Here is a 22,705-nt window from a genome sequence, read left to right as displayed (position 1 = left end):
TGTATGATACAATTTATATATGCAAGTTCTATAATATTAGATATATTTTATTAAAAAATCATTAGCAAACTCACCAAATGAATTGCCAGCTTTCACCACGAGCTCATAGAGCACATCCTTCTTTAGCCCATTTATATTCACTGTGGTGTCCTTCACATCGATGCGTCTGATTTCGGTGTTATTTTGCAGGGTTGTTGCATTGTAGGTCATGCCATCACCACTGGACTCACTCGAGTCGCCTGCAAGTATGGCTGCCTCATGGTAAAATATCCGATAACCTTCGACAACATTGGGGTTCTTTTGTGGCGGATCCCATCTGAGAAATTTAAGAAGGAATAGTGGAACATATTATTGAAATCAATTTCGGTTAAACCGTTTGAGGCTCAAAGATCACTGGAAGCGGAGTGAACCCGGAACTCAGTACCGTATCACCTCAAAATGCATCCCTAACCCTAACACTAAATATCTTCCGAAATTGTCTCGGATTATACTAAATTCCCCATCCTTCAGTTTACTTACCTAATCATCACTTCATTGTCCGAAACAACGCTGACAGCAATATTCTCCGGTGGTCCCGGCAGTTTATCCCTATTCATCTCAAAGCAACCCACAATTGTACGTGAATACTGCAAACTGCAGATCTCCTTCGAACGCACCGCATCACCGCGACACCAATTCAAACATTTTCTCGGCACATTCGCATCCGCACAACAGCTACGATGGTCCGAACCATCCGCGGCACATTTCATCAGCTTATCAAAGTCTACAATACACTCGGGCTTATCGGCGATCGCTTCGATGTCGACGTAATAACTGCAAGCGGCACGGCAGGCCATCGATACATTCATTTGACGACAACACTCTGAGACATTGCGTCCCAGCGCTGGTGTCGTGCGTATACGCACCGAAACCGCCGACGTCGCAGAACCGAACGCATTTTCCGCATGACAGAAGTAATCACCCACATCCGTCGCCAACATTTTATTAATGCGCAGCGACATTGTGTAGAGATTTGTATGCGATTCATTCATCTTGGTGGAGATATCAAAGTGACCACCCTGTATAACTGGCACGCGGCCATCATGATCACGCCAGAAAATGGTCTTTGGTGTCGGTTTCGCATCGACTGTGCAACGCAGCTCGACCTCATCGCCAAGAGAGGCGACGGTGATGCCGGCGGCGGCAATTTTTGGTGCATCTGTAAAAGAAGAAAGAATTGAACAGTGTAGATATTAGTGTTATTCCTGGAACGACCTCATGAACTTCCTCTCAAGCCTCTTGATACTCACAGCAAATATTGACTCTTCTTGTGGCCTGCATGGGCACACCATAACCATTGTCTGCATAGCAGGAAATATGTTCCATGTCAGCGGTGACATTGTGTATAACTGTAACCATGTGCCTTGACGTGTCCTGACGCACCAAATGTCCACCGACGTAGAGTGAAATGGTAGGTGCCGGATTACCCAAAGCTAAGCAGAGTATAGTCATCGATCCGCCTTCGGGTATATTGTCTGCGGGATGTACTGTGGGCGGCTGTGGATTATACAAATGATTTAGGAGGTACATTCGTAGACAGGTTTTAGTGCTATGGAAATTCCTAACTCACATCAACAAATGCCGGCAGCGCTGGGTCGGTCCATGCAACCAACGTCTCAGAGGGCAGCGACGTCGCATGTTCACCAATAGCTTCGACATAGAGTATGTGTTGCGAGCTGGGTTTCAGATTGCTCATGCGTAGCCATGCCACTTTAGTTTCGATTTTGTTGAATCTCTCCGATTTCATGGGCTTGTGGTAGACTCTAGGGCAAGAGGTTGAAAGGAAAATAATCATATATTATTATTCGCGGCAACGTCGAGTCCTATACTCGAAAAGTTCTATTTAAAGGAAGTATTTCAACACTGGAATCAAATATCATGGGGGTTCAATGAGGATCCGTTGCTTCCATAAGGAATTTGAGAGATAGGAAAGCATCAGAAGAACATTCTGCGGAGAATGCAAATACTTATTCGAGTAGTTTGAGGTTCGTGTTCACTAAAGTATGCCACGAAATTAACGAAAGGGTCCATTGAAATATGGCTCATGACTAAGCAACTCACTGATGCCTACATCGAGTCGGTGATAGACGAAGAAGGATATTCGGATTGGGAATCTAGTTATATAATTTGGTGGCCTCAGAATATGGAATCTGACCAGGATTTTTTACTATATAACACGATGTTCGTGGTTAGCATAGTTTTCAGCAACTTCGACTTTCATCAGATTTTATAGTACAAGTCATAGTATTTAGCGATGGGCTCTTAATATCTATTTCACATTATAAGTGAGCTTTTTGGACATGTTCCATTTATGGTTATTTTCGAACTTCAAAATCAAAAGCTACTGAATTTCGAAATATCGGTTTAAAGTTTACAATAAAGACCTTGTCGAGTTTATTGTTTATAGGTGTCGGGCTCTATAACGACCTAAAGATCAAGAGTATTGGTTTCTGAAAGTTACCTCAAATGTAATCTAAAATCTATTTTCAATTACTTAATCCATTACCTTAATGAAATATTCCATAATCATATAATTTTACCCCACACATACTGATTTCTCTTAAATCTCTCCCCACTTTTAGCTTGTTTTGGTACACTCATTCTGTCATTCACCCATTCATTTCCACTCACCTGTAGGTAATCTTCTCATGCGGATGCGAATATTCTGGTGGCTGCCAAGTCAATTGCATCCAGGTCGCGCTGTGTGATGTAATCGACAGCGAATGCGGCGGCGATGGTGCACCATAGGTATCATTCTTGATTGTGGCTATAATTGATATGAAAAAATATGTGTATTTTGTCAGACAGGGAGGCCATAATGCGTTTTTATATACATAGTATGGACGAAAATAGTAAACCAAGTAAAACTGAGATTAGCGAAAACAAAATCAAATTTTCAAAAATACCCATGGAAAAAAACGAGCACAATGAGCCAACCAATGTCATATGTCAAACCGCATTTGGTTAGCTAATGCTCGCGCATATTGCTAAAAGTGTGTCCGCCTAACTATTAAAGTGGATGTGTGGAATTGTTACCCTGTAGGAAATTTTAGTGTAAAAGAATTTTAACTTTTTTCATTAAATAGTAGTCGCAAGGGAATCACTATGGGAGTAGTCTGTAAATGCCTAGTTTATAAATATTTTTCTATTACCCTAAAATCTTACCGTCAGTTTTAGGTAATTAGGTAATATATTTATTCTTTAAACTGACCTCGCTCCGGCAAAAACTTTCTCAATTCCTTGGAATCTTTTCTAATCGAACTAATTATTAATATTATAGGATAGGAAATGGCATAGACATATAGGTGAGAAAAATTGGATAGAGGTAGTGATTTTTCAATGTAGAACTCAGGAAATTATGTAAGCGGTTCGCCTATCCCGAAACGTAATCGAATAGTTCGCATTATACAGTAAAGCTTTCTTGCTCATTCCTTATGACTATTTAATTCTTACCTTTCTATCTATTGGTCTCTCTCTGTCTCTCTTTGTCCCTTTTTTCCAACCTCTTCCTTCTCTTTCAATAATTTTTTTTTTTTTAATTTTTCAATAAGTATGGAACAGGCGAAATCTTTTAGACGGTGCGAACTTCTGCGATTTTATGGTAAGGTGAAAAGGTAATTCTGCTAATAACATCTCAAACACTGAGAATAATTCTGGAACTTTCCGTTAGTAATATTTAAGTTACAATTTAAAATGATTTCACTGGAAAAAACTTAAAGATATAAAAAAAAAGAGAGAGAGGGAGGGAAAAATAGGGATATGCTGATATCAAAAACGTCCCTTCTCTAAATGGAGGCTACAGTACAGGCTATAGTCGAATTAGGCTACAATATGAAAGTTTTATATCGTTTGGTGATAGACCTAATGAATCCGAATCCGGTCCACCATTCGAAGGCGATGCTCTTAATAACAAATATAAACATTTTCAAAAACAAACAAGTAAGGAAAGGCTAAGTTCGGGTGTAACCGAACATTTTATACTCTCGCAATTTATTGAAGAAATTTTATTAAAATTACCCATAAATTCGGCATAAAGTTTAATAGAATAACGAAAATCGTCATATATAGATATGAGGGCTGAGATAATTCCTGAACGGATTTCATTCAATTTCATCAGCAAGGTACACTATATAATACTATACGCTCACTTAATTTTGCTAAGATATATTACATATTAACCAATACATATATGCGTAATAAAGACCAATGTGTATGGGAGCTAGGAGATGTTGTGATCCGATTTTAATAATTTTTGGAACAGAGACACACTATTGGAAGAAAACAATTTCCTCTGAATTACATTAAAATTATCTGAGAGATTTACCCATATTTTCGGTTAAAATTTATAAGTTATAAATTCAATCTAAATTTTTCCCACATGGTATATAGAAATATTTTCATTTTCGTTTCAATAGATAAGTATTTACATATATTTATGCTATTTAAACCACACTCACCGTTCTCATCATCGGTGGTATTGATCAGCAACATTGAAGATGGCAGCGCCGTACCGTAACGTCCGCGCGTCACCACCATGATGCGATACAATGCGTGCGGCTCCAAATTCGTCAGCGCAATGCTGGTCTCATTTGTGGTCAATTCCTGTTTGCAGCAAATCCAAATTGGGAGAGAGCGCGGAACAACCAAGCGTACAAGTATAGGTTAGATAGTTAGTTATTGTATTTGTAGTTGGGCGTTTGGTACATGGCATTGTTGGTGTATTACGGTGGAATGGGCGGTTTTTGGTCGGCGGTTCCATGGTTCCACGTTTGGCGGTCAGCAGTGCCGTATTTTCCATTAGTAGCGAAGCAACAGTAGAAGCAGCAACAACAATATCACAACAGCGGCCACAGCCAATCAGTTCAGCATCAATCGATTAATGCATGCAATTGAAAATTTGAAATTGGAATTGGAATTTTTAAAATTGTATTGTTTTCTCAGTGTGTATGTATGTCTGTATGTGTGTATGAAATTTGCTGCTGCTACAATAGCATGAATACCAGTATTATGGTTGGTTTTCAATTTTTGGCAAATGCGCGCGAAAAATTTGTTTTTGTTTCATTTGGCGTTTCGGCGTACGAGATTTTTAGTTTTCGGTATTTGGTGGCGGTGGAACTAATTATTTCGAAGCATTTAATTGTTTGAAGAATTGCAAATTGTCGGGATTGGCACTAAAACCAAATTAAATTTCTTGCTAACCTCTGGCTGTAAAGGCATTATTATGTAAATATTAAACATTATTCAAGAACTTCCAAAACTTAGATTCGGATGATCAGGATTTCTAAAGCCGTTAGTAGTTGAGAGTTTCAGACCGAGAAGATAAGCAACAGAAATTACCTTAAGACCCATCAAATCGTGGGTTCGGCTTATTTAAGTAAAGTCAATGGAAATAATTCTATTCTTCTATTTTTATTAGTAATAATAACTCGATACCCTATATGGAGAACGAAAATATCCTACACCGATAATCCTAAAACGATAGTGTCATTTTTGGATAGTTCATAAACACTCTACGAGTTCTTTATAGGAAACTCCCACCTAATAACTTGAGTTTTTCCGTCTTAATGTAAGGTAAGATAATGGAAAACGCAGAGCTCTTAACCTTAAACCATCTGTCTGCGAAAGAGACACAATCTATTCAAACAACTATCACAGATCTTGAGAGCTATTCCATAGAGGATTGATGTTACGCAACGGACTTGGATTCATGCTCTGGTAAGACCTGTCCTTACAGCGACACTTTTAAGACCTATTTGTAGTTAACCTTCATACATACGTAGAAAAAGGTGCTACCAAGGAGAATACAAAATCAAAACCCATATATAAAGCTTTAATTTACAAAATACAATAAACAAATATGTTTTCTATGTCGTCGAGGGTATAAAATAGTTTTTATATATTTCCTTAATCTAGCTTTTCATTTTACCACACACTTGTAGCACAAATTCATGTCTATATGAAGATAGCAACATAATTATTTTTATTGCTTTGTTTTACTCAAGAAAAACGCGAACAGCAAAAACAACACTTAAGACTGAACGTGCTTAACGCTTAAAAACGGTTGACAAGCGGCGGCAAATTGACTCTCTGGCAAGGTTGCACGTTTTAACAACCAGTTATTGTCACTGCCTCAGTCACACAGCCGAATATTGTTGTTGTTGTTGTTATGTGTTAATATTTTCACGCTTAATGACAGCAGCAGCAGCGCGCCAACATATGACACAAATAAACGAGTACACGCAGTGCAGCGTGCACCAAACAAGCGTCGGAAGCAATAAAAATAATAAATTTGCCAAGTTGCGGCACTTAAATGCACACAAAAGAGCACATTTAATGTGTTCATGTGCGTGTGTTAGTGTGCTTTAATGTGCCGCGCATGCGCAAACGGCTACTTGCCACAGCAGCATGCCATAGCATTCCGCAAATTCGTAACTAAGTCAATGGCAATGTACAACTGTGCCCAATTCAATGGGCGTCGCGCTATGTTATGACACCTGCTTTTAATATATCTTAAACAGATCTATATATAGTTGTCCGTATGTACCTAACATATAGCAAGCGAGGATTCATCGTGTAGCTGATATTTGATAGAGTTGGCAAGCGTTTAATGGACACTAAATTGAGATATTATAGCAGACGACTAAGACGAGCACAGTTAGCTGGATCATTTATATTTAATTAAAAAATTGTATTAACAACTTATCTCGATGTGAAGGTATATAGAAAACTCAAGAGTGAGTTCATTCTGAAAGTATTTATTTGTGTAGTGACTATTTCTCCAAATACTTTCATATGATATCATCAACATTTTATATTATAAATTTTCTAGGACTAAAATGAAAAAGATGGCAACACTGTTCTGAAATATCTATGGCTGCCATTTTTTAAACCAGTGTAGTTCTCCATTTCATAATATTTCATGAATCTAATCAACTTTTGTTGCTAAAATTTTGAAAGAGGTTTCAACTCTGTTCACAAAAATATACGACAGAAAATTTCGTTGAGCTTTTTTAGTTGACTATGTTGTAATATTTCAATTCACTCATGAATTTTTTTGAGTTTTGAACTATACTGAGGGAAAGAGAGGAGAAGAGTGGTTACTGACAACTGGTCAGGTACATCAAACATATGAGCACGAAAATCTTCTTCACGGAAATTTATATCATTCATAATCTAATACTGATATATTCAAAACTGTTATCCTTGGAGTTGGTAGTACTTAATATCTAAGAGAATGGTACGAAACATTCAGTTTGACATTTTCAATATCTATTTTAAAAAATTTTATATTTGTAGTTTGACAAGCTCTAAAAGTTCATGAAAAAGATATTCCGAAGTTATTAAATTAAGCATTTATCATGAAGCAGCTGAAGGGCGCGCATACAACTTACATTCGCCGCAACAATTGAACCCACTTACACACATATTTTATTAAATATATGGTTATATATACATAATAACTCCTTTGCCCGCCTGTTTTGTGTTCTCGCATTAACGTTAAGGTATGTAAATTGTACCAATAGCAGCAGCAGGCACCAACACCGGTAAGTTTGCACATAATTCCCCACTTCATTAAAGGTCAATTCAGAAAATTGGCAGTTAGAAGCCGCATCGAAGCTGACTGGGGAGACGCTGTAGCATAAAATAGCATAGCACAGCATAACATAACATAGCATAACGGTACATAACGCTGCATAGCAGTTAGGCAACCGCAAGCGAATTTTACCGCATCTGTTAATTATTACAAACACTGATGCGTAGACAAGGACGGCGAAAATCGTTTGAGGAAGCGAGTGGAAAGCGAGTATTTGTATTCAATTCGGAGCAGAATTTGCTCATTAACATTTTGTGGAGAGAGTGGGCGTGCTGTAAATTTTAATTACCATTATAATAATGACATATAAGTCATTTCCAGCGTGAAATACTGCAACTGATGCACTCGATGTAGCTTTCGGAGATCTTAGGAGTAGAACTTATGATTGTTATGAGACCTTGACCTTTGAAAACTTTCAATGCTGAAAACCATGGACATTTAAAGGACGCTTAGGCATCAGAATTAAAAGAATTCCTGAAAAAGAATTCCCACCTGCCGTTTTTCAACTATATGTTAAACAATTAATACAACTTTGAATATTTTATGAGCACAAACAATTTAATAACGTTGTTTGTATGTGCGACACTTCCATGTTTATTTGTTTCAAACGCATATGGATAAATTTGGGATTTGGGTCAACCAAAATAATTTTCTAGCTCACTTGTTGGCCAATATACACGGCCACGACAGCGTTGCAAGCCAGTTGGCTTATTAATACCAATTTAAATTCCATTAATAATAGCCGAAAGGTGTGCAGCGGCGGAAAACATTGTAAAATGGATATTAATGCGACAATTTGTCAGCACATATTCTGTGTGGACATAAAAAAAAATTTAGAAAAAAATACAGAAATCAACCGGATGAAGATAACTAAACTAGAAAATTTATGGAATGAACTCAGAGGTTCAGAAGTGTATGTTTATATATGTGGAGATTTATGTACACGTGAACATTTATATAGCAGAGAGCTTGTTAGGTAGCTAGTTAAATAATATATGACATGGAAAAAAATAATAATTATAAATGCTACAATAACAACAACGAGCGAGCATGTATGCATAAATAATATTCTGGCTATGTTCAGTTATCTTTGTTGTGCGCCTAGATGTATGCTTTGTTAGCGCTTACTTGGACAAAACTCTTTCATAAATGTTACGTATACGCCAGGGTAGTTACTATCAAATATTTATTACTAAAATAAATATTTATTACTAAATATTTGTTGCCCTCCGCTCTGGTTGTTTTCTCCGCTTGATTAAGCCCTTTTGGTGGAGAATTACCGAAAACAAATATCGCATATCACTGAAAATATTTGACAACTTCAATCAGTGGCTTGTAAACAAAGTTATTTAGCTATGATTATAGTAAGGTGGGATATTTTTTGGTTGTAAAGTTTTTTTTGAATAATTTATTGTCGATTTTGAAATGAAAGTTTTAAGATATAACTAGAAATTTCACTATAATATTTATTGCAGAAAACTTAGAAAGTCAAAAATATATCTGAAATATACATATATATTAAAAAAAAAAATATTTTTTTCTAATTACTCTCCCTTTCATCTAAATATTTTAATATGAATCAAATTTTTTTCTTTACAAAAAATACGGAACCAACCTAATACACAACTACATATGTATTTCTTTTCATTAAATATATATAAATAGCGTCATGATATGAATCTCACCAATTATTTTCACAGTCAACTGTCGTTTTTGGCACCAACTAGTTATTTAGATGCTTCCTTTTACACATATATTCGCCTATAAATAAATGTTTACACAAATCCCTGTGTCCGCGTTATAGACCTTTAACCCAAATTTAATTTATTGCGCCGAAAATTTGTAAACTCATTTCACTGCATGGTGCTTGTGAAAAATAGTCCAGCGTGTATTTACACCAATGAATTAACAGCTGAAAGCTGTACTAATGTCTGGGATATACATAAATACAAAGCTGTGAAAGAGTTATGGGTTGCGCTGTTAATAACAAAGGGTTATAGCTTAACTGGCATATGGCTGAAATGTATATATGTGAGACTATATCTGTATAAATGAAGTGTGTTCAAAAAATAACGATAGTTTTCGTTTTTTTTTTAAATACATATTTACTCATTCATCTGCATTTATGTATGTTCCCGCCTTTCCCATACGATGTAATGCACCTATGCCAGCGTTTCTTTGAATTGTCGGGAAATATTTCTTTCAGTGATTTCTCGTATGCTTAAATGTTTAAGTAGGAAAAAGTCAAACGGAGTAATATCTGTCGATATGGAGGCTGCGGCATCGTTACAGTTTTATTTTGAACATACCTTGTTATTTCAATGAAAAATATATTGTTCGCGTAAATAAAAAAAATATTGTTTTAGGTAACAGAGGTTCCCAAACAACTAACAATTCATTTCAAGCAACAAATTCCGAACTATCATTAGCTGCAGTCCCGTTAAAGTAATAAATTTTAGTAGCAGTAGAAATTTATTTTTATAGCTAAGTATTTTAGAAATTTAGAACAAAAAACAATAAAAACAACGACAATAAAATCAGCGAAAAAGCGCTTCATCAACGAGTGCAAAAAAGTTTCAGCACAATTTAAACAAGCAACAATAACACCACTACACAAGCAATTTAACAACACTTGTGTCAATAGAGGAACGCAGCTCCGCCATCATTACCAACCTCAATAGAAAAGCTATTAAGAGCGCTTTTCCGCAGCATACTCGTAAGCACGCTGCATGGCGCGTAAAATACAAACATACGCACATAGTTGAGTAGATAATGCTGTTTACGTATTCAAAAGCAAAGGATAGAGCGAAATGTGTGTATTTGTTCCAACCAATGACACAAATACATGTATAAGTAAACTATCATTGGAATAATATAAATATCATAGCAAAGCAGAGTTAAAACATAACAGCAGCAGCAGTAATAATAACAGCAACAAATAAAGGCAGTATAAGTTGTAAAATAACAACTACAACAAGTCAATATTTATATTCTAGCATATATTCTCCTATTATAGCATGTATGCGTAAATTGGCGAGGCGTGAAAAGAGGAGAGTTGCGGTTTTACGCGCGTGTTGCCTTGAGGATTGTTTGATTGGTCATACAATTTTTAATTTATAGCAAAAGTAATTTTGACTTTAAGAGACTAATGTTTCAAAGACTCAGTCTGAAAGATCTTGTGTTTACAGAGATCAATTACTAAAAACCTCGTAAATGACCTGAATGTCATGAATGTCTACCATTAATATTTGAACATAAAAAGACTAACCTAAGAAAGTACGCCTCGAAGGGAATGCGCTTGGATCATTCAGAGAACAGTAGAAGTATACATAGAAAAAGTCAAAGACGTGTCCTTTTTGATGATTCCTATGGAATATATGCATAACAAACTGTAATAATAATTTAGACGAGTTTTGAAAGCACACATAGTCGGTTCTATATTAGCAGAACGATTCCGGTTTGATATCTAAACCAGCACTGTCAACTCCGTAGCATACTCTAAACTAAAGGGTGATTTTTTAAGAGCTTGATAACTTTTTAAAAAAAAAAAAACGCATAAAATTTCGGTTATTTATTTGAAACGTTAGATTGGTTCATGACATTTACTTTTTGAAGATAATTTCATTTAAATGTTGACCGCGGCTGCGTCTTAGGTGGTCCATTCGGAAAGTCCAATTTTGGGCAACTTTTTCGAGCATTTCGGCCGGAATAGCCCGAATTTCTTCGGAAATGTTGTCTTCCAAAGCTGGAATAGTTGCTGGCTTATTTCTGTAGACTTTAGACTTGACGTAGCCCCACAAAAAATAGTCTAAAGGCGTTAAATCGCATGATCTTGGTGGCCAACTTACGGGTCCATTTCTTGAGATGAATTGTTCTCCGAAGTTTTCCCTCAAAATGGCCATAGAATCGCGAGCTGTGTGGCATGTAGCGCCATCTTGTTGAAACCACATGTCAACCAAGTTCAGTTCTTCCATTTTTGGCAACAAAAAGTTTGTTAGCATCGAACGATAGCGATCGCCATTCACCGTAACGTTGCGTCCAACAGCATCTTTGAAAAAATACGGTCCAATGATTCCACCAGCGTACAAACCACACCAAACAGTGCATTTTTCGGGATGCATGGGCAGTTCTTGAACGGCTTCTGGTTGCTCTTCACCCCAAATGCGGCAATTTTGCTTATTTACGTAGCCATTCAACCAGAAATGAGCCTCATCGCTGAACAAAATTTGTCGATAAAAAAGCGGATTTTCTGCCAACTTTTCTAGGGCCCATTCACTGAAAATTCGACGTTGTGGCAGATCGTTCGGCTTCAGTTCTTGCACGAGCTGTATTTTATACGGTTTTACACCAAGATCTTTGCGTAAAATCTTCCATGTGGTCGAATAACACAAACCCAATTGCTGCGAACGGCGACGAATCGACATTTCACGGTCTTCAGCCACACTCTCAGAAACAGACGCAATATTCTCTTCTGTACGCACTGTACGCATTCGTGTGGTTGGTTTAATGTCCAATAAAGTAAACTGAGTGCGAAACTTGGTCACAATCGCATTAATTGTTTGCTCACTTGGTCGATTATGTAGACCATAAATCGGACGTAAAGCGCGAAACACATTTCGAACCGAACACTGATTTTGGTAATAAAATTCAATGATTTGCAAGCGTTGCTCGTTAGTAAGTCTATTCATGATGAAATGTCAAAGCATACTGAGCATCTTTCTCTTTGACACCATGTCTGAAATCCCACGTGATCTGTCAAATACTAATGCATGAAAATCCTAACCTCAAAAAAATCACCCGTTATTTGGGAACTTACATTTTGAAGAGGCCGATGAGGAAGTTATACCCCACAATATAGCAAATATTAAGAAATGTGCTCTTTTCACTGGCGTAAGTCCCAGAAAATGGCCTAGATGGAGGTGTCTGCTAAATGGACCTGTCCAGCATCAAACAAACATATCAGCATCAAATATTATTTTTAGCTTTTGGATAGATGTAAGTCTACATCGAAGCCCAAATGACCGGTTTGGGAGGAAAAAAGGTAGAGTAAGAACAACATGCTTCTGAACAGATTTATAAGTTCTCGTATTCCTGATCGATGAAAGTTATGTTTCACTTAATAAATCAAAAACTTATCCTACAACCCTCGTCAATGGATATTTATTCTGTTAACATTTTCGTTAAACCCCTCTGATGTCAGCTGTTCGAAGTCTCCATTATATGTTAATATTATTACCATTTTATTGATAGAGCAAAGAAATAAGCATTGACGACATTGAATACATAAAATTGGACCGCAAATTTCAGATTAACGGTAAATATTGATATTCATGACAATAATAACAATATTTCAAGGGTGCCTATTGAAGCATTGGTAAACTATATTGTATTGTAGTTAATGAAGTACTGCTGACTCTTTATAATGCTTAATGCTTACTCAACATTTGTGGAATAGATTAAACCAAATAGAAATAAAGATATATACTTCTAATTATGTAATAAATGAGCATTTCTTTTGTTTCGAAGAATGTTTTGGAAATAATACCGTATTCGGTTAAAGAAACCTGGATGCCGAATAGAACAAATATCTCCATGGCCGTTTTAGTGATATGTTTGATAATTTTAAGCTCACCATTAATCATTGCAAGACTGATCTTGAAACCCACAACCCACAAGGAAAAAAATGAAATGTTATCCCTCCCTCACAACCTTTAAAAAAAATCTATACAAATAACCTAATTAGGCAACTTTTTTCAAATGCAAACATTTTTCAATTCCCAGATTTGCAATGCTGCAAACACAATTAAGCCAAGTAAACAGAACCCAAATTAAACGGCTACAAAATGTGACAGCACAGCTGCACACCAACGACGGCGTCCGGCGGCATGCAGCAGTCACCAACAACCATCGAAGCCAACTATTTGCGAAGCTAAAGCCAATTCCATGGACAAAGTCAAAGCCAGAGTCGAAACCAAAATGCTACAATGTAAATGTGCACACTTTAGAGTTAGAGAGAGCTCCTACAACCGGCTAAGCTGAATAATTTGCAAGGTATGCCAAAATCAAACAAAAAAACGCAAAAAAAGAAGCTAATAACTGTGTCTTACACAAACCAACCGAATTTGCATCTAGTGCGAGAGCAGCTGCCGCAAATGGTTATGCGAGAGTCCACAGTTCAAGAGCGCCTGCTATTAACTGAGTGGATATTTATGAATGTGTGAGAGTGTGGGCTGAACTTAGTCAATTGAAGTTGCTAGCCGCAAGTGAATTGAAAACCAACGAAGATTTTGTATTTGTATGTCTTTATGTATGTATAACTTGCTTTTGGTACTCACATTTTCCAGTTTCGCCACAGTCTCATAGAGCGTCATATTATTGACTTTGCCATATTGCACGATAAAATCGATATTATCATCATCACTATTGGACGCATCACTGCCACCAGCAACAGTGGCAATGTCATTGTTCGCGTTGCTCGTAGTTTTCTTGTCGCTCTCCACTTCACTGTCACTTTCTGTTGTTGTTGCTGCAGTGGGTGAACTTGCCTCGTAACCGGGTTGTCGCCAAGTCAAGCTAATTGTGGTATTTGTTACCGAAGTGGCGTGCACATCCTCAGCCGGACCGGGTATGCTTTCGGTGCCTGTGACAAGAGTGTGAGGAAGAGAATAAATAAGTGTGATGAAAAAACATTAAACAATAATGTTCTTTAAGCTTAAATAGTGCAAAATCGTTTGCCAAACGAATTTACTGGTATTTTTAGTGCGCAATTTGTGGAAATTTTAATTGTTATAATAAATTTGCTTAGAATAAGAATAAGATTGACTGAGGCTGCTGGCTGGTAATAAAATAGAGTGATTTAGGGTTGTCATCTTAAAACAAAAATATTGAAAGAAAGGTATCGCTGGAAACTATGACCAAATTTTAAGAAAACCACCGAAAAAATAATAAAATTACAAAGGTATACAAACAGTATCATGGCCAAGGTGTACAAAATTTAAAAGAAAGATGTTGGTAACCCTCACAATTTAACAAACATTTGAATGTGTATCCGGAATAGTCCGAGTATATCAGCGGTATGTAGCGGTATATAACAGGTTAGAGTAAAAAAAAACTGGCATTACCAAACATATAAAAAATATATGTGGCTACCTGAGAATAATTTTAAGCTTATTGCTGGACTTCTTAGTCGCACTTATTACCCTCTGCGGTTTACATTTTGGAAACCTGTACTTGATTTTCCTAATTTGAAAAGTGACGAATCGAACAAAGAACTGACATAAATCCCTCCGACTGGTATAATAAGAGATATAGAGACCAAAGTTCACATAAAGCGGACAGAAAAGTAACAAAAGCGTACAATATTCTATAAACAAGAGGGTTGAAGGTTGAAAAGTGAGGAATCCAATATAAATAACTTCGACTGGTATAGTCAAATATATAAATATAAATGAGAGAGAGGATAAGTTGAATCAAAGTGAGCAGAAAAGTGGCTGAATATCTGATGTTCTATAAATTAGAAGGTACTACAATTATTCACTCTCTGAGAAGTTGATGTGTTTCAATAATACTTAGATTAAAAAAATAACTATACAGACAGTGTATGCAGCCAAAATTTATTTGAGAACTATTTTATGATATTACCACAACTACAATAAATATATATAGAAATCACCAAGTCAAAATGCTGCTATCCTGTACACCAACCTACACAAATATTTCCACTCTCCAAAACAAGTGCAAACATTTATACGAGTACATCCTTGAAGGAAAACGCAATCGACTATGATGAGCCCTTGCATTTGTAAATGCACACATAAGACTACCACACAGGTAAATATTAACTAGAATACAGGCTGGCATACACATACATTTGTATCTTGCAAGTTGTGTTCGCCTGTCTTTGAGAGCTTAAGTGAATTTAAACGCAATTTAGTGCATGTAACTGTGTGCGTGCCTGAATACGTATGTACATATATGTATATGTCTGCATGTGTGCTTGCATGCTGCTCAATCAAATTGGCTTTAATTGTTGCTTAATTGGCAAATACAAAGGCTGTTGATGCCACTCATTGTCTGAATGAAGCGCAAAGCTAATATTGTTGTAAGTAGTAACTAACAACAGTGTAGTATTGTTGTTATTTTTGTTTCATTGCTACTTTTGGTTGTGGCAGCAAGCAAGGTTGTTGCTGTGTTGAATGCCAGTGTGTGTTTGCTACTTGACAACAATAACACCGGTTAATGCAATGAAATGTTGTTTTACTATATTTATAATAACAATAAAAACAAACTTTAATATGCAGCAGACAACAAGAACAAATTGACTCAGTTCGAGTGTGGCAAGCATGTGAGCAGCATGCAACAACACTTTACTTTACGCTTGAGTGCGCAAATAGAAGTAACAAGTATGTGTATATAGAACAAGTATGAATGACAATAACAATCAAAACAAACAACAACAACATTCATAATCCGTTATGAGTCTTAAATAATAATAAAAAAATATATATAAAAAGTCAACAACAATGTCAACAAGCTGTAATCAATAGGAGCACCTAGACAACCAGCCAACCTGCCAGCCAGCTTGCTTCCTGACCAGTGCCACTGACAATCAGCCAGCCAACTATACAACAGCTAAACAAGCACTCTGTATTTCACTCACCTTCTTCGATGCACTGCAAAATATTGCCCGCGTAGGATAAACAATCACTGGAGGTCGTCGCATTGTTGCCGCTATAGCTGCTGCCACTCAACGCGCCGCCACTGCTACCACCGCCGCCATTTGTGTTTTGCGGCATGACGCCACGGCAGATGGTCATGCAGGCGGTGGGCACACCACGACGCTGACAGCAAGGTGTATGATCACGTCCGCCGGCGGCACAGCGCACAATAACAGCTGCAAAGAAAGTAGAGAAAGAAAGAGAAAAAGAGAGAGAGTATCAGAGAAACAGTAACAAAAAATATGAAATTAAATTTCTGTCAAACATTTATCAACGAAAAGTTATTTCCTTATACGTCTCTTCTTCTCCATCTTCTTCTTTAACTTACACATTTGCGCTCGACACGCCGGTCCGAGCTTTTCAATATCCGACAATTTGATGTTGTACGAACAGAGTGGCGTACATTGTGGCAGCAAGCCGGATGCCTGACAGCATTTTGTCATATTTTAAACCGGTTCGGGCTCATCCACCGCCTCGGCGGGTTGTGTGCGCGTAATAAGACGTGGTGATGCCTCACTTTTGCCGTATTGATTTACGGAGACTACGTAGAATTCATAGTAGACTTCGGGTTCGAGACCCTCTAAAATGAGTGGTGGGTTTTTCTGGAAAGGAAAAGTTGTTGAAATATTTGTAAAATTTGCAGAGAGAACTCTGGATATAAATTTTGTATTTCGAAGTATGGATAAGTGTCTTCCAGTGCTTAATTCGGCTCTTACCTAAGCCAGGAAGAGAGGTCGAAGGTCTTTTAATGGCCATTTTCTCAAAATATAAAACCGGTGAGCCAATTATACCTAGTGGGTTAAAAGCACTTGGAGCCCGGACATAAGCCAGTAAAATGATAAGAATATTTATTGAGCCTTGAGCTTGATTTGATGGACCCCGTACGAAAAATAATTGCAAGAAGACTCGACCAACAATTGAAGAGCTCAACAGACACTGGTCTCCACATATATTCTTAGACAAGTTATAATTTTAAAACCCGACAATAACAGTGAGACTCACCTTCACTACAGTCAGATAGTCATCTCCTTCGCCCAAACGTCGAAACTTCACATGATAAGTGCTGATTGTGTCGGCCAAGCGTTTGGGTTTATCCCAGTCCAAAATTATGAAGTTGTCGGCCTTAGCCACAGTACGTATCATTGAAGGTGGATCAGCGAGCACACCGTAACCCTGGAAGAGGCAGCTGCTGTACTCGGACATGAAGCGTAGGCACCTAAAATATGGCATACGAGAAGATATGTTCTATCTTAAGAATCTTGCTACAGCACAAAAGCATACTCACTTGAATAGACTAAAGTCCAGGGTTGATATTTTGCCCGAGCAGAGTGGGAAGCAGACCGCCGGTATACCACGCGCCCGACAGCAGGGCGTGTGATCGATTTTATTCGCTAGACAAGTGAAAGTGATATTGGACCAAGGTGCACAGACCATAAAGTCAGGCAGTGTGGCAAGATCTGTCTTCTGCGGATCGCACATCTTATCGAGACACTTGCGATGCGTCATGCCATTGGCCTCACAACAGCTACGTATATTCGGCAATGCCGGCATAATGCTCTCCACCGAAGCAGACTCTTCGGCATCATCATTTCTCGGCGTGAATACCTCACTGGTATGGGTGAACACACGCAAACGTTCGCTTGGCAAACTTGAGCCGTACTCATTATGCGCCGTCACCACTATCGCGTACATGGTGAGCGGCGTGAGATCTTGCAGCGACAGCATGGTCTGATTAGCTGGTACTGTGCGTATAATCGTCTGCTCTAATGGACGTTTCTTCAAAGCGTACGCGTTAGACACTTCATCCTCATCGAAACTGTGCAGCGCCGTTAAGTTCACACTGTAGTAGGTCACATTATGCGCTAGCTTTTCCGGTTCATACCAATGCACCGTGACACGCGTATCTGACACATGATCAACTGTAACAGTTGTCGGTGTGCTGGGTATATTCTGCACACCTTGCAGTATGCACTGCAAACCGCTGAGCGTGTGATGTACGCAAGACACACGCGTCTTCAGCAGATCCGTGAAAGGTGTGTACTCACCGCGGCACATATCCTGGCACAAATCCGGTATCTGTTTGTCCACACAGCATGGCACATGATCGCGTCCATCTGCCATGCAACGTACAATATTCGGAAAGTCCTTCTCGCAAGCTTCGGGCTCTATGCCCGTCGTGCCGTCGATTATATTATGCACATTACAGAAACCCATGCATTCGGAGGTGACGTTAGCGCGTTCGCAGCATTCGGTGAAATCGTGTGTGATTTGTGGCGCGACAGTGGGCCCGCGCCAAAACGAACGATTGTCGGTGGCATCAAGTGGCGGCGGCACGAGATAGACATCACTCGACTCTGTTGTGGTCGTGATGTTGCTATTGCCGCTGGGTATCTGCTTGACTGTGGAATTGAAGAGCGAAATAAAGAATATATATCAGGTTATAAATGTATTGTATCTGTCTCTCTGAGTCTCCAGTGATCTCCTCCTTCCAACACCTACCTGTGAGTATATGTATACTCCTGAGCACAGGCTCGGAATTCAGCTCACAGATATAACTACCCGAATCTTCGGTAGTCAAACGTCTTACGAGCAATACCCACACCTCACCGCCCGACTCCAGACCTTTGGGATCTAAACGTAAGATAAATGTAATACTTTCTACGTTAGCCAACATTTTGCCGTGTTTATACCTTTCTTCCACTCACTTTCGTCATGCAACACACTGATTCGTGTGTCGCTCGTCACTCTCACCATACCGGCTGTGAGTATTTCGTCGGATTTCTTCCATATCACTGTGTGATTGGCGCGATTCTCTGAGACAACGCATGTGAGCAAGGCGTCTTTGCCTTCGTAGATCAGTGATGGACCACCAGTTGCTATGAGGAAGTAGATTTAGAAAGGAAGTGAAGTTGATATTTACAGTGTCTTAATAAAATGTCACCAATTTAGAGATTGTTGTACTCACCAATTGGTACACCGGAATTAACAGTCGAGAATAAGCATGTTGATGTTGTTATTACCACCAGCAACTTAAACATTATTTCCATTAAGAACGGTCACCTAGAATGAGAGATCGAAAACACCAGTGATAAGGGTTTGGGGCGTACAGTTAATATCTTTCTTAAAGAAAGTCTATACAACAACCTAATATTAAAATGGCTTTCCTAGGACTTATCTGAGCAAAGAAATTTCTCTTGAATTTCCAAGGATTCTTGCCTGAGATAGATACTTCGAGAATAACCTACAATTTACTGGGATTCTTTCCTACCTTTTGAAGTTTAAAGAGATCTCCTGATAGATCCCAGGTAGTAGATATGTACTCGACACCCATCACTGGACTGAAGTTAGATATATTAAAACCAATTCGACGGAAATAATAATCTATTTAAAGCCCTGAAAGTAGTACCCACCCAAGTTAAATTTCAAATTCGCTCAAAACAAAGACCAACTAATTATCTAACAACAGCTCTTTAAAAGTGTGTTATCCCTAAAACAAAATCATATTTTACTTGGTAAAATAATATCCAAAACTTTTACTTTACTAAACGCTTTAGAAGTACTTTTTATGAGCATTCCAACAGCCAGTTGGTGGTCATAGCGACAATGTAAACAGGCTCATAAAAATGAAAACGAACAAAACAAATGCGGAAAGGACAAAAACTGAAGGAAGGGAAAGGTTTAAAAAAGTTAAACAAAAAGGCAAACACTTGGCACGTGCCAGGCGGCGCTCATATATCAAGCTGAAATTTGAGGTTAGCTTGAGAAGTCATTGCATTTGGGAAGTGGAGAACTTTTTGGGCGCAGAAGAGAATAAGTATAATGTATAATTTTTTAATCTTCCAAATGAAAGGTAAATTCAAGGATCTCAAAACAGAGAAATAAAGATCCATGATAAACCCGATGATAATTGACAGTTGACTTGACAACTGACAGCTGACTATTTGACAATTGAAAGTAAAATTACAATTTATTTACCTCAAAAAATAAATAACTGGCGATATTCTCATAACTCGCTGCGGAATCATTGTTTATTCCTCCGGACTTTTCTAAGTAATTTTTAACCCTCTTTAGTTTATCCATCTACCCTTGTAATAAACCACAAGCATAGACATATATATTTATTTTTATATAAAAGTGTTTTCACTTTCCAAGGATCTACTCTCAGCATGAGTATTTGCCGTTAAGTAGCTATATATAACACAACACGGCTACAGCAGCGAACTAATCCTTTAAGTAGCCTAATGAGTACGAAGTTGCCCACACAATGCAATAGAGGATAAAATGTTAGAAAAGATGAAAAATATAATAATATGAGAAATTATGGCTGCATAACAAGAAAAATCTGCTGTGAAGAGATAACAAATGTTGGCAAAATGAAGGACAGAAGAACAGCATTATGAGAGTTTCTGAAGAGCCGGCGCGGTAAGATGCACCGAAGTAGAAAAATAAAAAGGTGACACAGAGTAAATAGTCTCCATAAATGGTTGGGCACAAAGAAAATACAAATAAAGGTGAACTGTTGTTGCGCTTAAGTAACAACAAAATGGTAAGTGTCAAAGAGGGCGAACAAAATGTTGTTATGGACCTTTAATTTATGTGTAATTTGTTGTCAAAACAAAAAGTTTGAAGGGACGTAAATAAAATCACGGCGAAAGTCGTAATGGTAAAAGTTTTGCAAAAAAGAAAGACAAAAGCGGATAAGCTTTTAGGCGGTTTTCGAAGTATTTTTTGTATCAATCAATTTTTTGTATATCAAAGAAATAAAAATAAACGAAGTCTATTTAATAGGTACAAAAAATGATACAAAGTCTATTAGTCAATGGCTGGCTAAAGTTCCGAAATTTTAAACTGGTCATGAAGGACTTTTGGTGGAACCATCAGGAAACAACCCTAAGTATAGCAGATAAAGGGCGGATGTCATAAGATCTTTTGGAGTAGAAGTAAATAGTGTTGTCGATAATGATGAGGGGTAACTGTGTGCTTTTAGAACTAACGTAACTCAGAAATTCCTGATAGTAAGATAATCGTGGATGATAGATTGTTTCAAAAAATCAAACCAACACTAAGATCTTCAGGTCCTTGATTGAATATATCAACCAAAGGAACATTTTGAGAGATTTTGTTTTTGATCGAGAAAATAACCTATTGTTACATATCACTAGTCAGTTAAAAAATCCTTGTACAGCCTGGTACACCAAAAATACTAACGTGAAAACCTTCTACTGTACCATTGTAATACATCGGTGAATACTACCAACCATTTAGCATCTCCATTATCGAGGTACCGATTTTTTTGTAGTAAAGGACACATTTGCAAACTACTAAAGCACTAGCAACTGGTAGTCGGCTGTTAGCACACATTGCATTGTGCTTGAAGGCATGGAGGAGACTTTGGATGGTTTGCGCTTTAGCAGTGTGGCCCTACTGGCGGCCATGGAGTGGTTGCACGTCACAAGCACTATTGACTCTTCTTTGAACTAACCTCAGCGCTGTTTTGCTTCCTGAGTGTGGGCTGTGATTCAGTTGTACTAGTAAACTGTTTATTTTGTCACTGAACGTGCGTGGTGATTAGCCGCTGTTATCTGCTTGTTGTCATACATTTAACAGCGCATAAAGAGTCAACGTTTTTCAGGCTATAAGCCTTCCTATTGCTGCTAATTATAAACTACAGAAAACAATTAGTTATGAAGGTATGGGGATAATTTTTAGGCATTTTATGCATCTATGTTTCACTATCTACTAACTACAAAATCCGATAGTATAAATATAGTCAGCTCATTCGAGATATTTATCGTTAGACTTCCTAGAATTTCGAATCTTGAAGCATTGGACAGAGACTGAAGTAAAGCCTGGCGGATCTATGTAGTGAAATCCACTATCGAAGTCGGAAATGGACGCGTTCTAGTGATATTGTGTCTCGGTATATTTTATTTCCAAACTCAAGAACATCGTATACATACTAAATATTTGGATATTTACTAGTGTTTGTTGTTATTTTTTTAATTTTAAAAGTTTATAACTTCTTTTGTTTTTGTGTGGTGTCTTTTATCTATACAGGTGATTTTTGCTCACACGGCAAAACACAAGAACAACAACTAAAACCGAAATTTATTGGCGAGCATACAAGCCTATTAAAACAGCTTACAAACTACACACAAACAAGTTTTCATATATACATCCATATATACTTATATGTGTGAGTATACGTGTGTAAGTGTTTCTATTTGTTTACGGTTTGATATCCCCGAAAGGATGGGATCATGTGTAGAAGTTCACGCAAGTGAGGAAAGTTTTTGATTGTCACTCACTTGGGAGTGACCAGAAACGATTCTTTTCCACATGGTTCAAGCAGCTC

General features: G+C 37.7%; 1 protein-coding gene across 1 annotated transcript in view; it reads right to left on the bottom strand.

The window, feature by feature from the left end:
- The window catches only part of LOC105220458 (Ig-like and fibronectin type-III domain-containing protein 2), an 804,343-nt gene that overhangs the window by 233,909 nt on the left and 547,729 nt on the right, over positions 1 to 22,705 (bottom strand). The window contains 10 exon segments of the mRNA XM_054228403.1: positions 2,671 to 2,806; positions 4,497 to 4,641; positions 13,969 to 14,273; positions 16,293 to 16,526; positions 16,679 to 16,952; positions 17,353 to 17,566; positions 17,636 to 18,749; positions 18,850 to 18,981; positions 19,056 to 19,226; positions 19,316 to 19,410. Coding sequence (XP_054084378.1) covers positions 2,671 to 2,806; positions 4,497 to 4,641; positions 13,969 to 14,273; positions 16,293 to 16,526; positions 16,679 to 16,952; positions 17,353 to 17,566; positions 17,636 to 18,749; positions 18,850 to 18,981; positions 19,056 to 19,226; positions 19,316 to 19,397 — 2,807 coding nt within the window. The 5' untranslated portion in view covers positions 19,398 to 19,410.

The sequence above is a fragment of the Zeugodacus cucurbitae genome, chromosome 4 (genome assembly GCF_028554725.1).
Source record: "Zeugodacus cucurbitae isolate PBARC_wt_2022May chromosome 4, idZeuCucr1.2, whole genome shotgun sequence".
NCBI classification, from domain to species: domain Eukaryota; kingdom Metazoa; phylum Arthropoda; class Insecta; order Diptera; family Tephritidae; genus Zeugodacus; species Zeugodacus cucurbitae.
The sequence above is the reverse complement of the archived record's forward strand: the minus strand, read 5'-3'. Positions and strand labels throughout refer to the sequence as shown.